General features: G+C 42.1%; 1 protein-coding gene across 2 annotated transcripts in view; it reads right to left on the reverse strand.

Moving 5' to 3' along the window:
• Positions 1–14,116, reverse strand: part of ddah1 (dimethylarginine dimethylaminohydrolase 1) — a 76,120-nt gene that overhangs the window by 19,472 nt on the left and 42,532 nt on the right. The window contains exons 2-4 of one of the 2 annotated variants that reach the window (XM_061825009.1): positions 3,320–3,419; positions 2,705–2,804; positions 1,027–1,100 (exon numbers count right to left, since the gene is read on the reverse strand). In XM_061825009.1, the coding sequence (XP_061680993.1) occupies positions 1,027–1,100; positions 2,705–2,804; positions 3,320–3,419 (274 nt within the window). The remainder of the gene's footprint in view (positions 1–1,026; positions 1,101–2,704; positions 2,805–3,319; positions 3,420–14,116) is intronic. The other variant, XM_061825008.1, reaches the window with a different exon arrangement.

A 14,116-nucleotide genomic window follows, 5' to 3' on the forward strand; every position in this document is an offset into this window, starting at 1 on the left:
TCTGAATTCAGGTTGTTACTAATTTCTGAGTTTGGAGGTTGAGTTTTTTCATAATATTTTTCTTGGTCATTTTGCTCAGGTACACACTATACAGATCAAGGCTTCAACTTTGGAGGTAAGGTAAAAAGAACCACCTTTTGCAGTATACCAAAGTATGAGAAAACTTCTTTTGAAGTACAGCAAAGTGGTTCCATAATGATTTAAAGCATGTATTCTATACTTGCCGAACTATCATCATTTGCGGTTTCTTTTATTGACCTGAAGGGCGAACCCCTTCTTCTCAAGTTGATGAATAGAGCTTTTGAAAGGCCTTGGAGCAAGTGCCAATCAGATATGCTGAAAGACAGAATCTTTTAATATGAAAAGCTGTACATTTATGGGGAAGTATAAATTTTAGCTATGCCTAAATGGATTGTATAATGCATGTTATGTAATGTTTCAAATCTTGCTCGTATCTTTAATCAAAGGATGCATGCGTATACTGTGTGAAGTGAGTTGCATTTAGTCTGTATAAAAGATTTACTTCCAAGCAGTTTCTAATTATAAAGCCAACCATATCGGGAGGGATGGTATCCAGTAAATGCTATGACAGACATACAGTCACTGTTTTGAAAGAAAACCTCACAGTAGTATTAGTGGGATTTTTTTTAGACAAAACTTGAATGTTTTTCCAAAGGTAAGCATCTTGTGATGACTGCCTTGATAAAGAGCAACCTATTTATAACCAGAAAATAGTATTTTCAAAGCACAGAACTAGAAAACCTGGTGGAGCATTAAAATCAAAGTGAGTAATAGAATTGACATGGTCACAAGACTAACTACAATATTTATGTTGATTTGTGTCTGATGGAATTTGCTAAATTACTCAATACATTCAAAGTGGAAGCGAGATACCAGTGTTGTGTTCCAGGGTATGGAGATCTACATGAGATTGTACTTTCTTCATTTAAGTGCTTTAGATGCCAAGGTCATCAAGCTACCCTTGCGTTAATAATTTGCTTAATTCCATCCACCACTTTATCTCACCTTAAAGGCATCAGCAAGGATTTCTGCTCCTCTTTGATTGGTCCGTTTGGACAGGCCAACAAAGAACTCTCGACCTACAGAAAGAAACAGCGAAAGATAAGTGAGCCTTAAAAAATATATATTCTCAATCTTCAGGGCATTCTAAATCCTTTCACTAAAGCAATCATGAGTCACACTTCTCCATCATGCCAAAACATTTTGGAAAATCGTATACAGCACTTGCAACCTGATGGGAATAGTTTAGTCTTTTCCCAACTTGACTCTGACCCAGTACACACAGCGAATTCCATAAAGGCATGCTTTGAAGAGTCTGGTGAAGAACAACTTGACCTTACAGCCATTAAACACCTCTTGGATGATCGAAAACAGTGACTGATCCAAATCTCCTCAATTAATGTAAGAAAATCAGATGGGGTAAAATGTTTTCCCAATTGTTTAGGACACATGGCATCTAATAAATATAATCTGAAATATTCTGCGAAAGAAAAAACAAACTGACAGAATGGTCCTTGGAACACAATTCGCTGAGCACTGCAGTCACCAGATTCAAATGTGGCCAATATGGCAGAACACAAAAAGAGAATGCTGAATGTCTGGCACACGCCACTGAGCCCTAGGATTGGCTCCCAATAGAAGTGCTGAGCTTTTATTTGCCATTAGCTGGGATGATGACAACAAAAACCTTTACAGCTTTGCCATGAGAAACACTGAGACAAGAGCACAGCACTATTGTCTGGAAATGCTACTAAGTATGCTAACTGGGCTTCATAGTGGTAAAAGACATTGACCCAGATTTTAACCACTGAACCGAGACAAATTCGAATGTATCAAAATATTCTTGATTCCCAGTCTTCATCAGTGGAATTAAAGGCCCTTGGTCAAAATGTAATTCCCGCTGATTTGATTTGACTGTGCAGTATGCTGCATAAGATTTTCACTGCAGATTAATTTCAGGAGAAATTTTGTTTAGTGTGTTGAAGTACAGGGTCATTGAGGTCAAACTGTGGAATGTCTTTTAGAAAAGCTTAAAGACAGACAAACTCCATCAGACACACAATCATCTGGTTGGGTTCTACGCAGAGGCATTCTTGAGTTATACACTGTATTGTCGATCCTTGATGCTCACAAACGCCATAATTCTTGTCAGCCCAACCTGCAACTTAATTAAGAAAAGACAACACAATTTTAAGTGCCTGTAAAGTTAAAAAAAAAAAAAAAAAAAGATGTTGAAAAAGGCTTTAACCAGATTCCACAAACAAAGCCCGTTAGCTGGCCTAGAGAAGCGGCAGCATTTTTCTGTCCTCTGATTGGTTGGGCTAAATTGCGTTTAATTAAACTTTACTTTTGCAGAAGAAATGTATGACATGAATGAAAATTCATTTTCAAAGCGGACCTAATAAAAATGGACATCCATCATCAACCACCATTTTTTCACAATGACGTCACAAAATGTTTTTCATTTCCTGATATATACTAAATTAAGGAAAATCAGGCATGAGGTGAATTTGTCTGAAGCGATGTATTTTGGTGCTTTGTGACCTCTCGCAAATGTAAAGAGAAGTGTTAACCAAACCAACCCTTTCCCACCCGGGGAAAAAAAAATCATCTGATTCAAATGGAAAGCTAATGATGTATATGAAAAGACATATTGGGTCTGATGGAATCATATTTCACTTACCTGTGAAAAGGACATCTCCTCCATCCAATGTGGCATTCTCATCAGCCATTTCCACAATGTTCAGATTCAGCTCCTTCAAGGCACCTTTCACTGCCTCTGTCTGAATGAACAAGAACACAAACCCAAATACATATAAATCAACCACTAATAACAACAACTCAATTGGAGGAGTAACTGTGAAAAGAAAACATTTGTTATTTTCAGAGTCATTGTTTTTAGTTCCAACCAACAATCCGTAAACAGGATGAAGAAAATCATTTTCATCATCATCTTGCTGCGGTACTTAACAGCACGTTACCTCCTCTGAGACCAGATGCTATGAAGCAAATCCTTTTTTTTTTTGCAATGACATCATTGTAATGAGCCATGATATGATGTCATTTTTTTAAGTAAATTATACAGATTATGAAGTATTGACTCCAGATAAAACATCAACTTTATGTTGAAAACTCATTATCCTGTCCTTCTGGGTCATCTTTCTTTCTGTCTTTCTAGTCAGGATTTGTAGGAAAAAGATGACAAGCTGGATATTAAGGGGTATTATGAAATGTGTCCCTGAGATGGAAAATGAGAAAAGTCAGTGGTTAGCTGCGTGTCCTTTGCATGAACTCAGACCTTGAGGAGAGCAGGTCTTTGTTTGGCTGCTCCATGGTTGATCTGCTCTCCTCCTGCCTGACCGCCCAGTGTGGTTTTGCTGTCCTGATTTGGGGGGGTCCTGCAGGAGTAGTTTCCAAGGCCAGACATGTTAGTGAGAGCATCAATGTTTCCACAAGCCCTATCTCATTATGACCTCAGCCCGTTCATTGTGCTTCTTGGCCAACACAGTGTTTCTGCTTCCACTTATTTATGGAAGGACATATACCATTCGGTCATACAGGTAGACTGCCATGCACTTTCCAAATTACACAACACAATACAAAAGTGAATATGTACATGTTTCCATGTAATTACAAGTAATAGATTATATAACTTTAATCCAAAATAACAGTTGGGCTCAAAGAATAATCATTCTCTTTCTGGTTTAGGTCTTGAAGAGATGAGGCTTACTTTGCTTGATATGATGTGGCTGTCGCACCAACTATCTACAGCAACAGTCCTATTCCTATTCATTTGGTATTGTATTAGTAGAACAGTATGCAAAGAAAATATCTAATAGACTGCACAGAAGGTTCCTCTAACTAAGATGCCAGGAATTTCCCCTGACGTCACTGGAAGTGATAAGACACAAAGGATGTTTTGCTCCATCTTTACTGGACCATCATGTTAATCGATACTTATATCTGCTTAGTGGAGGGAGTCAAGCAGATTTGACTCTCCCCATGGGTCCAGAAATTGAAGAGACATTTACAGGAAGTATCAAAACAAAATATAGAGCTCATGCACCTACGTCACAAAATTTTGTGACTTTACGTCGCCATATTGCCGGTCGAGCAAATCATTGTTTAATGCTAAGTCGGTTGGAGATAACACGAAAATATGTCTTATAGCACAACGCCCAGAGTATTGTCCGATACCGTTACACATTAAGAAGGTGAAAATAAACAAAGGTACGTGAAAAAATTAAGATAAACTCGGCATAGAGGACCCGTATTTAATGCCGAAGTCTATGTTTTCACCAATGAGAAATTGGACTTTTAATTCACTTCTGCTTGTCTTGGACAACTAGATATACACATGGATCTGGTGTCATCGAGATTCACACGGAAAAATTTTAAAGTGCATAAAAGTCTGGATGCATTCAAATACTATGTTGCTGGATCTGGATCGGTCTTTGCAGCCAGTATTCCATACAAATATCAACATTTATATAAATGACCCCTGGTTTTACACAAACTTCCATTCTGTAACTGATTGCAAAAAAAGAAGACGGGTTTTCAGCTCGTGAACGTGGAAGTTTGTTCGGCGACACGTTAACTTTCGCTGGAATCCATCAATCTTTTCAGCTAGTACTCAATGCAAATACCAATATTTAAATAAATGACCCCTGGTTTTACACAAACTCGCATTCATTAACTATGATTGAAAAAAAAAAAAGAGGATGGAGTTGTCTCCACGGAACGATTGCGGCCACACTTAACCTCTGTAAACCTCTGCCAGACATTTTTTTTTAATATGCATTGTTCTCAAATGAGCCAACTTGGCATTATAAATACTTCTTGGTCATTTGAGATTGAGAAAAATAATTCCTACCTGAAATGAAGCGATCGCTACATAGGCGTGTGTAATTTGGTTGGGCACTATTCATCATGTTTAATTACCGAAATCCATCAATATTTTCAGTTTTTTTCAGATGGTATTCCGTAGAATGATCTCTGAATATCTGTCTCGTCTTTTGTTACAACCAACTGTACAACAGGTCTCGGGCAATTTGAAAACTTTGCTCTGGTTCAACGGCTCCCACAGTGCAGAGCAGCTCGATTTGACTGGCAATATGGCACAGTGCAAACTGTGACATCACCTGCAGGAGTTCTATTGAGTGTTACTACAGTGTGCTTCTGATAGGTATTATAAAAGACTAATGAATTTCAACCATGCTTCATATCAAAATATATTATTCAAGATGCTCAACAGATATAACTACTGTTCAGTCGCTGCTATTGTTTTTTTTGTGTGCAGAATGTTTTCTCCACTGGTTATTCTCATAGTAATCCTAAAATGCACGTTTTCAATGTTCTATTTTGGAGGTACACAAATTTAAAAAAAAGGTGTCACTGATGCTAAATGGCTGACGTTTACCATTGACGTTCATTGGCTTTTCCGGTCACAGTAGGTCAAACAGTGTACAAAAGCTACTTTAATATTCCCCAAGGGAAAAGCCTTCTTTTTTTTCTCCTTTTTGTCCTCTGTTCTCTGACTCTCCTTGTTTATTCCCTCACTTGTTTTGTGTCTAACACATTCCCCATGGTCTCTCAACCTTTGTGGCAGGGTAAAAAAATCCTCCAACTGGCACTCTAAATTGTAGGACGCAGAGACACCCAATAGCTCAGCCTCTCTGAGTGCCAACTCATTTTGCAGGCCCCTCCTTGTCCCCACCATAAAACAACCTTTTTTTCTGAGAGCTTTGCCAGGCAACACGCATTTAGCCTGCACCCTGCTATAATGGAAAAAGGCCTATAAGTGCTTTTAAAATTCATTAAGAGTTTTTCAAGCCAGTTGTTTGCAAGCCACATTGCTGGCATTGCAGTCCAGTACTTGGGACCAGCCTATTTGAACTTTTTATTGACCCTTTCTGTATGTTTTTTTCCCCCTGGTACATATTGCATTCAGCTAAAAAAGACTATCTGCCTGCTCGAACATAGTGCATCTGGTGATGTTGTTGGGAACAACAACTTTCCATTGACAGTCATCCTAGCCTTTCTCGAGGACAAAAAAAAAAAAAAAGATCTTCTTTCACAAGTTTCCAGTGTAGTTTTTTTGAACATTTTAATTTAAAATTGTCAGTGGTAGCAACACCCCCCTCGGACAAAAATTCTATTGTGCATGTGTGCCTGTGGGGGGACAGAATAATTAAATCTCCAAAACGGGGGTCGCCCAAAAAAGTTCAAGAATCACTGGTATAAAAATTCAGTACAAAGCATTTTTTTTAATATAATTTCCCGACTCACGGTAAAGATCAGACAAAAATAACCCAAGTTAAGATAAAATATGTATTTTATTTACTGAGGAGAAAAATATATATATTCAAATCTATCTGGCCCTGTGTGATGAAGTAATTGCCCCCTTGTCAAATCATTAATTAACTGTGGCTAATCACATTATTTGTTATTCTGACTTCATTTTCACACCAAAGCGTGATTACTTCCCAAAAAAAATTCAAAGAATCATTAAAAAGTACTTCAGATCTATCAGTATGAAAAGGGCTACAAAGCCATTTCTAAAGCTCCAGTGACACAGTGGGTCACAGCCATTGTAACCAAATGGAGAAAACATGGCACAGTGTTGAACCTTCCCAGAAGTAGCTGGCCTACAAAAATTACTCCAATACCACACCAACGTTCCAGCCAGGAAGTCACAAAGGAACTCAGGACAAATTCTAAAGAAGTGCAGGCCCCACTTACCTCAGTTAAGGTCAGCGTTCATGACACATGAAATGCTGTGGCATGACCTTAAAAAAGCAGTTCATGCTGGAAAATCCTCCATTGTTGCTGAATTTAACGGCGATTGGGTTTGCCGAATGGGTCCCCTGTTCCGGACTATATAATCACTTTAATTAAAACACTACAGCCAGTTGCAAACGGCAACTACAACTCAACTTGCTGTGAGCTCGCAAGGTATTTGTTGGCTTGCGTTTCTCATCATGGCATGGAAAGTCCCATGACCACCCCGTGGATTATATTCTATTACAGACACCTGAGGGTTTAAGCAGATATATTTTTGAAGCTCAACTGCGTCAAGCTGTTTCATCATGAGAAAGAATTTAGACATAGTGGTATGTGATTGACAGCTGCCAGTGGAATAGGGTGGAGTTGAAGCACACTCAGCCGACACACTCACAGCATTCCAGTGTGGAGAGAAAGGCCTGATTTTTTATCATTTGACAGCCTCATTTATTATCGGCATACACAGCATATACACTGGACCCATCCATCCATCCATTTTCTGAGCCACTTATCCTCACCAGGGTTGCAGGAGTCCTGGAGCCTATCCCAGTTGTCATCAGAAAGGAGGCAGGGTACACCCTGAACTGGTTGCAAGCCAATCGCAGGGCTATACACTGGGCCTTTTGTTGAAAATCCATGATACAGATGACCATCACATAGCAAACTGCATGAGCAGGGAATAAAAACAAGTGAAACGAGTTGCTTTATCAAGGTTTGCTACATCTGTATTCTGACACGGCAAAAATTCATCCGATGGTCTCATATTCTCCTGTATCCTGTAAAGCTAATGATGCCCGACCAGACTTCAAATCAGCCCCATTACATAACTGAACTGCTTACTCTGAACTGAAGGAGGAAAATGTTGAATGTACACAGGTTTTGTCCATTCTTCTTCTTCTTTTCCTTTCAATTTTGTCCATTGCAAGACAAAATATTTAAAAAAAAAAAAGTTTAAGGGCCCTGTCACAGGAATTTAAGTCTGAAATGTCAAGCACTCAATTCCTAGCATGCAACAGAAAGCAGACCCTTGATGGCATGCCTTTGCCTAATTCATACAAATCCCTAGTGTATGTAGGAACATACCTGTGGTTAACCAAGCCATGACACCCTCCTATCATGCAACACCCACACTTTCCTTAACTGCATTGCATAAATGTTGAGAAGTAGGTCAATATGAAGCCATGCACAGTTAACAGTTGCACGACTGGAGACCCTCGCACCACATCGACCACAAAGATCTGGCAGTCTGCCTTAGTAAAGGAGCCATTTCAGCCAAACAGTCAGAGTCCTTTCATTTTGGACTCCTGGAATATAAAGACTGCAAGGAGCAATACTCAACACTACAGTCCTACTTGGACACATTTACCGTCGTCTGTGAGAAAAGAACAAGGTAAAGCTTTAGGATTGATAAAAAATTGAATATTTACAAAAGACAATTGCACATTTGAATTAAAAGAGAAGCTTCTGTTGTTTGTGGACATGTAGCTTTCTCCCAGACCAATCATTGATTGGTCAGTGATCATGCAACACATTTAATCATTTAATTATTCAGTCCCGATGCACTCCTCCGTGCACAGTAATAATAGACCATGTGATCAGCTGCAAAGACCGCAAAATATAACACAAATAAACGTTTTAACATGTATTTTTCTATTGACTGAACTCTTAGTAAATTAATGAATGCCAATTTGAAAGTAAAACAATGGCATAATGATATCTCATCATTACAGCTGGGTTTTAAAAGTTTTAATGTGCAATGAATCCGGTTGTTGCTCCAAAGCCCCCCAAAAATCAAAGTACAGTAAAACCTCGGAGTTCGAACGTCTCCGTTATTGTACAAATCGGTGTTCAACCCAAAAAATATGCGTGAAAAAAGCCTCACTTTTCAACCCAGTTCTTGGTGTCCGAACACTTGGGCATGTTGACCAGGTAGCCAACTCAACCCGAGCAATCCCAAACGCACACGGGGCGGTGCTCAGGTGAGTCACTGCCCACTTCGAGTCAAGCAGTCACTCATACTCAAGCATATGCTCAGAGCATGCACTTTTGTGGGTGCGTCTCAGGATGTTTTTTGTTATTTTTACAGTATTTTCTTTGCCACGGGCCCAAAGAAAGACAGCGGTGCTTCCGGCAGCAAAGGAAAGTTGAGTGAAACACAGTGTATCTAAGTTCACAAAGTACTAAAATGGGGTGCGTGTTTGTTATAGCTCTTGCTAGAATCACACGGCGATGTCAACTATCTCAACTATCCTAAAGAATGAAAATAACACTCCCTCCTTCCGACTTGAGTCCCACTGATAGCATCACACTACCACCAAAATGGTAAATTTAAGTTGCTTTATGTTTGTGTATTTCTTTTTTGTTTGTTTAAATCCAGGGTGTACATGTTTTTACATAAATGGGAATTAAAATGTGAATTTACTATTTGGAAGTTGGGAACGGATTAAAAACATTTAGATTATTTCCTATGGGAAAAAACACCTCAGTCATTGAACACGTCACAAGAATGAATTGTGTTCAAACTCAGATGTTCCACTGTAATTGCCAATTAAGGGACAGAAATGGAAGTGAAGAAGAGAATGAAAATAATTATTTGATTTAAAATCCTATTGCCAATTCTAAAGGAAAAAAAACAAAACATTTCTCCTCATTTTATTTTTTCTTTCTGGAGATGTAGGCAAATTCATTGTGCTGACTGAAATCAATCATTTGGTCAAAATGGTCAGTTATTGTGTAAATTAAAATTTTTGTAAAACTTTAGTGAGTGATCTTAATAAGCTTTTGTTTTTTATACAGATGAAATACCTTACCAGACTATCCATTTTATAAACTATGGTTGCTTAACACGCTGGTCGAAGTCTTATTGAAGTGAAACCCAAGCAGGGTCAAACATTACAAAAACAGAGACAAATATAGGGCGGCATGGTGGAACAGCTGGTAAAGCGTTGGTCTCACAGTTCTGAGGACCCAGGGACCCGCCTGTGTGGAGTTCGCATGTTCTCCCCATGCCTGTGTGGGTTTTCTCCAGGCACTCTGGTTTCCTCCCACATTCCAAAAATATGCAACATTAATTGGACACTCTAAATTGCCCCTAGGTGTGATTGTGAGTGTGGCTGTTTGTCTCGATGTGTCCTGGAATTGGCTGGCAACCAGTTGAGGGTGTACACCGCCTCCTGCCCTTTGACAGCTGTGATTGGCTCCTGCACTACCCGCGACCCTTGTAAGGATAAGCGGCAAAAGAAAATGGATGGATGGAAAGAGAAATAGGTCTGAGCAATAAACAGTGCTGTCAAATCATAAAGGCTATAAGAAATCAGAAGCAGAAAGTGGGTGCTCTCAAGTCCACGCAGATCCTCTATTTGTGAGATTTTATCTGTAGACTGGACCTCTTAATCCAAACAGAGGGGGGAAAGACAATAAACTCACCTACCTCATTGAGAGTTCTATTTTGCTTCACTTCAATAGATGGCTAACATTTGGATTATGAAATGACGACACTGTGGAATGACTGGTGAGAGCGTCTGCCTCACAGTTTTGAGTACCAGGGTTACAAATCCCAGCCACACCTGTGTGGAGTTTGGATGTTCTCCCAATGCCTGCGTGGGATTTCTCCGGTCGCCCCCCGTTCCTGCTTCGTCGGCGACTGCCACGCCCACACATTCTTGTCCAGGAAGTGGCGATGGCTCGGCCGCCATCTCACGTTCCCGTCCAGGAGGTGGCAATGGCTCTACAGCGTCCTCACGTTGCTGTCCAGGAGGTGGTGATGGCGCCACCGCCTTCTCACATTGCTGTCCAAGAGGTGGTGTTGGCGTTGCCACTGCCTCACATTCCCGTCCAGAAGGTGGTGATGGTGCTGCCGCCTCACGTTCCCGTCCATGAGGTGGCGATGGCGATGCCGCCTCATGTTCCTGTCCAGCAGACAGCGGTGAGGGTTCCCCAGCTGCCTCACGTTCCTGTCCAGCAGACGGCGGCAAGGGTTCCCCAGCCGCCTCATGTTCCTGTCCAGGAGTACTGGCGGCGACCGGCCCGCAGTCGTTCAACGTTCCTGCTTCGTCGGGGACCGGTCCACGGTCGCCCCCCATTCCTGCTTCAACAGCGACTGGCACGCGGTCTCGACGGCAACAGAGGATGGCGACGGCTCAATGGCATCCTCACGTTCCTGTCCAGCAGTTGGCGACAGAACCACACCATCTTCGTTCCAGTCTCGATGGCGACAGGAGCTGGGGATTTCTGACGGGCCACCCCAGAACTGGAAAGGCCTCAGAATGGCTGTGATACTGATTGTGGCGGTCATGTGGCGGTTCTCTCCATCATCCTCTTCGCCCCTGATGGTTCCCAGCCGCTTCATGACCTGGCCTGGGCAGCGGCGACAGCTCCCTGGCCACCTCGTGGCCAAGCCTGGTTGGTGACCAGTCCACGGCTGCCTCCTGGCCAAGCCTCGGTGGCAACCAATCCCTGGTTGTCTCGAAACCACGGCATGGGAGGACCTCGTCCGGAGCAGTTGCATGCCTTGGTCTGGTTCCTGCTTCACCGTTGGGTTCCTCACTGAGGTCGTCCACCCGAATCACCCCGTGGGGATCCTGGTGCTTGGCGTCTGGGTCGTCCTCCTGACCTGACCAGCCGGACGCCTCGCGTTTGGTGGCCTGGACAGTCACCAGAGTTGGGTTCGGGGGGTGTGGGGGGGGTGGGGGGACGCCCTTCCACCCGCCCCTGGACTTGTTAATTTTTGTGTGTGTTTCTTTTGTTTAGGCACGTCTGGGAGCCGTGCCTTCAAGGGGGGAGGGCGGTCCTGTCATGGTCCAGCCGGTCCAGCCCTGGCTGTGCGGGTTCCCGTGTGGCCGCAATGATTGGGCGGTGCACACCTGCGCCTCATGCTGGCTGATTAGCCCCGGTGTATATGGGACCATGTGGACGACTGGTCCGGCACCAGATCGTTGAAACTAATGCCCCGTTCCTGCACTCCTCTCTGATCATCAACCCGTGTGTACCGACCTCCGCCTGTTCTCCGACCGACCCCGTAAGCCTGACTCCGTTGACATTCCTGCCTTCCCTGATCGATCTCCCGTGTACCGACTCCTGCCTGCCCGCGGACCTGCTCTCTACACCCGATGTCCTGACTACCGCGGCTGCACCTGACTGCCAGCCCGATCCCCGACCGTAGAACAATGAACGTTTTTCCCGAATTACCTCTGCGTCTCCCGACTCGTGCATTTGGGTCCTACCTCCGTATCAATAAGTTGTGACAGTGTCGTACTTTTTACTTTGAATTTTGTACATTTTTTGCAAATGGTCTGCACTCGAATATACACTGAAAGTTTAATGATAAATGACAAGTATCTGACCTTCAAATATGGGGACAGGTGTACACAGTATTGTTGTAAAAGTGTTGTTTAACAGCTAAACCTCGTGGTAAAAAGGGAAAAAGCCTTGTGTTACTGTCATGTGCTTTAGTGCGCATCTGCCAGTGAAGGTTTTTGGAGCAACATATGGTCGTGTTAGAGGACTAAATGAATGGAAAGTAGAATGCCTGACAACTGTCACAAGAAGTTATTTTCCCATAACTGGTCAGGCTTTCCGTGCGCTGTGGTTAACCAATGCTTATTACCCTTACAGAATCAAAACTTGGCTCCCTTCTCACATGTACCAGAGACGATTCAATTGAGACTAAGAGAAGGAATCCCCATTGTGTTTGTTTTACATCTGCCAGTTGAGACCTCTGAAAACCAAAGCAAAAATACCCAAAGTTCACATGTCTTAAAGTTGTTTCAACATTCGTGAGCCCCAAGGTGTACTGCAGGAGAGAATGTGCACCCATAGGTACTTAGAAAGGATGATTTAAATGATCTGGCTTGGAGCATGACCTACAATGTACGGAGAAAAACGTGTTTTGATGCATTAAGCAGAGAGAATGTAGATTCCTACAAATGTTTCAAGAAAGTATGACGAGAGCATTTGATCAACAGACGGGAAAGTCAGATTTAGCTAAAGCTTCCCCTTTTGATCACTTTCCTCCCACCCCGGGAGTCCCCCGTAATACATGGTACCGTGTCACTATGAGAAAGAGGAACCCAATAGGCTGTGATCGGAACCTGAGTAGAGTTAGAGAAAAATGACCTCACTGGATACAAGAGGCATGAATGATGAGGGCTTTTCTTTTGAAACAATATCTGTATCTATCTACTGTATGTGTCCTGTTTGTAGCAACCATAAATAGATTCAGCTTCTAACCACTTTTCAAACCTTTGGAGCATACCGTCCCAATATTGAAGATAATAAATGGGTGCTTTTTCATATCTGCATTCTTTTCAGGACATAAATGTTCCAGAAGAGGATGTCTTTTACTTTATTCAAAATACTAAAAACAGCCTGGACATTGGCGTGTGTTCCACTGAAGAAAAACACTATCATACCACATGGTTACGCCCACGTTTTTTTAAAAGAATGTGATGGCTGGGACCCAAAGTGGAAAAAAAAAAAAGCATGAGGGTTTGCCCAGCAAAGGCTGGACTAACTGCCTATTATAAGGGATTTCCCAAAACAGCTCTGTAACGTGAGAGTCAAGCAAGGGGTCTGAAGTGGAAATGGAGAAAGGGACTATATGTTCTAATCTTGAAAGGGGAAAAACATTAAGCGCCAAACGACTTCCCAAATACTGGCAATGATGGGCTTCTCGGGACAGTTGTTTTCCATCTTTGCATGAAGCAAGCGGTCAGATCCTAACCAGCCGCGACGAATCTATTCATCTCCCGTGACAATCAAAACCACGTGATCAACAACATCAACTTGCATCTTTTGATCTGATATTTGTAAAGCAAACCTTGCGTGTCATGGTAGGCACTGCATGTCTGTCTGTCTGTCTGTCGAGCTAGGTTGATGGCACGTGAAATTCAAGTATCACGATTGATTCCGAAATATATGTCACAACCAAAGCAATCTGCTATCAAGGGAGAGAACCTGCATTTTGGTTCATTCAGAATGATTGCATTGCTGTTCAATGGAATGCCTGAAAGTTTTCACTCAACTCTCTAAATCAATTCAGTAAACTTCTACAGTACATTCAGGGTGAGACTGCACAATGGATTGGTCAACAGTCAATCAAAGGGAAAACCTAAATTGGGCACAAAGTGGGAAACACCCTCAATTTATGACGGTAGCAGCCAGATAATCCATGCAGTATTATTTACCCACTGCTTATAAGCAGAGCAGGAACTATTTGGTACCATTCACCAAATTCTGAATGCAAATTGCTATTGTGCTTGAGTTGAGTCTTGCTGTGCGTTGTGTGAGCCCAACTTTTTGACTAGATGTTAGA

This window comes from Syngnathoides biaculeatus, chromosome 7 (assembly GCF_019802595.1).
Source record: "Syngnathoides biaculeatus isolate LvHL_M chromosome 7, ASM1980259v1, whole genome shotgun sequence".
Classification (NCBI taxonomy): domain Eukaryota; kingdom Metazoa; phylum Chordata; class Actinopteri; order Syngnathiformes; family Syngnathidae; genus Syngnathoides; species Syngnathoides biaculeatus.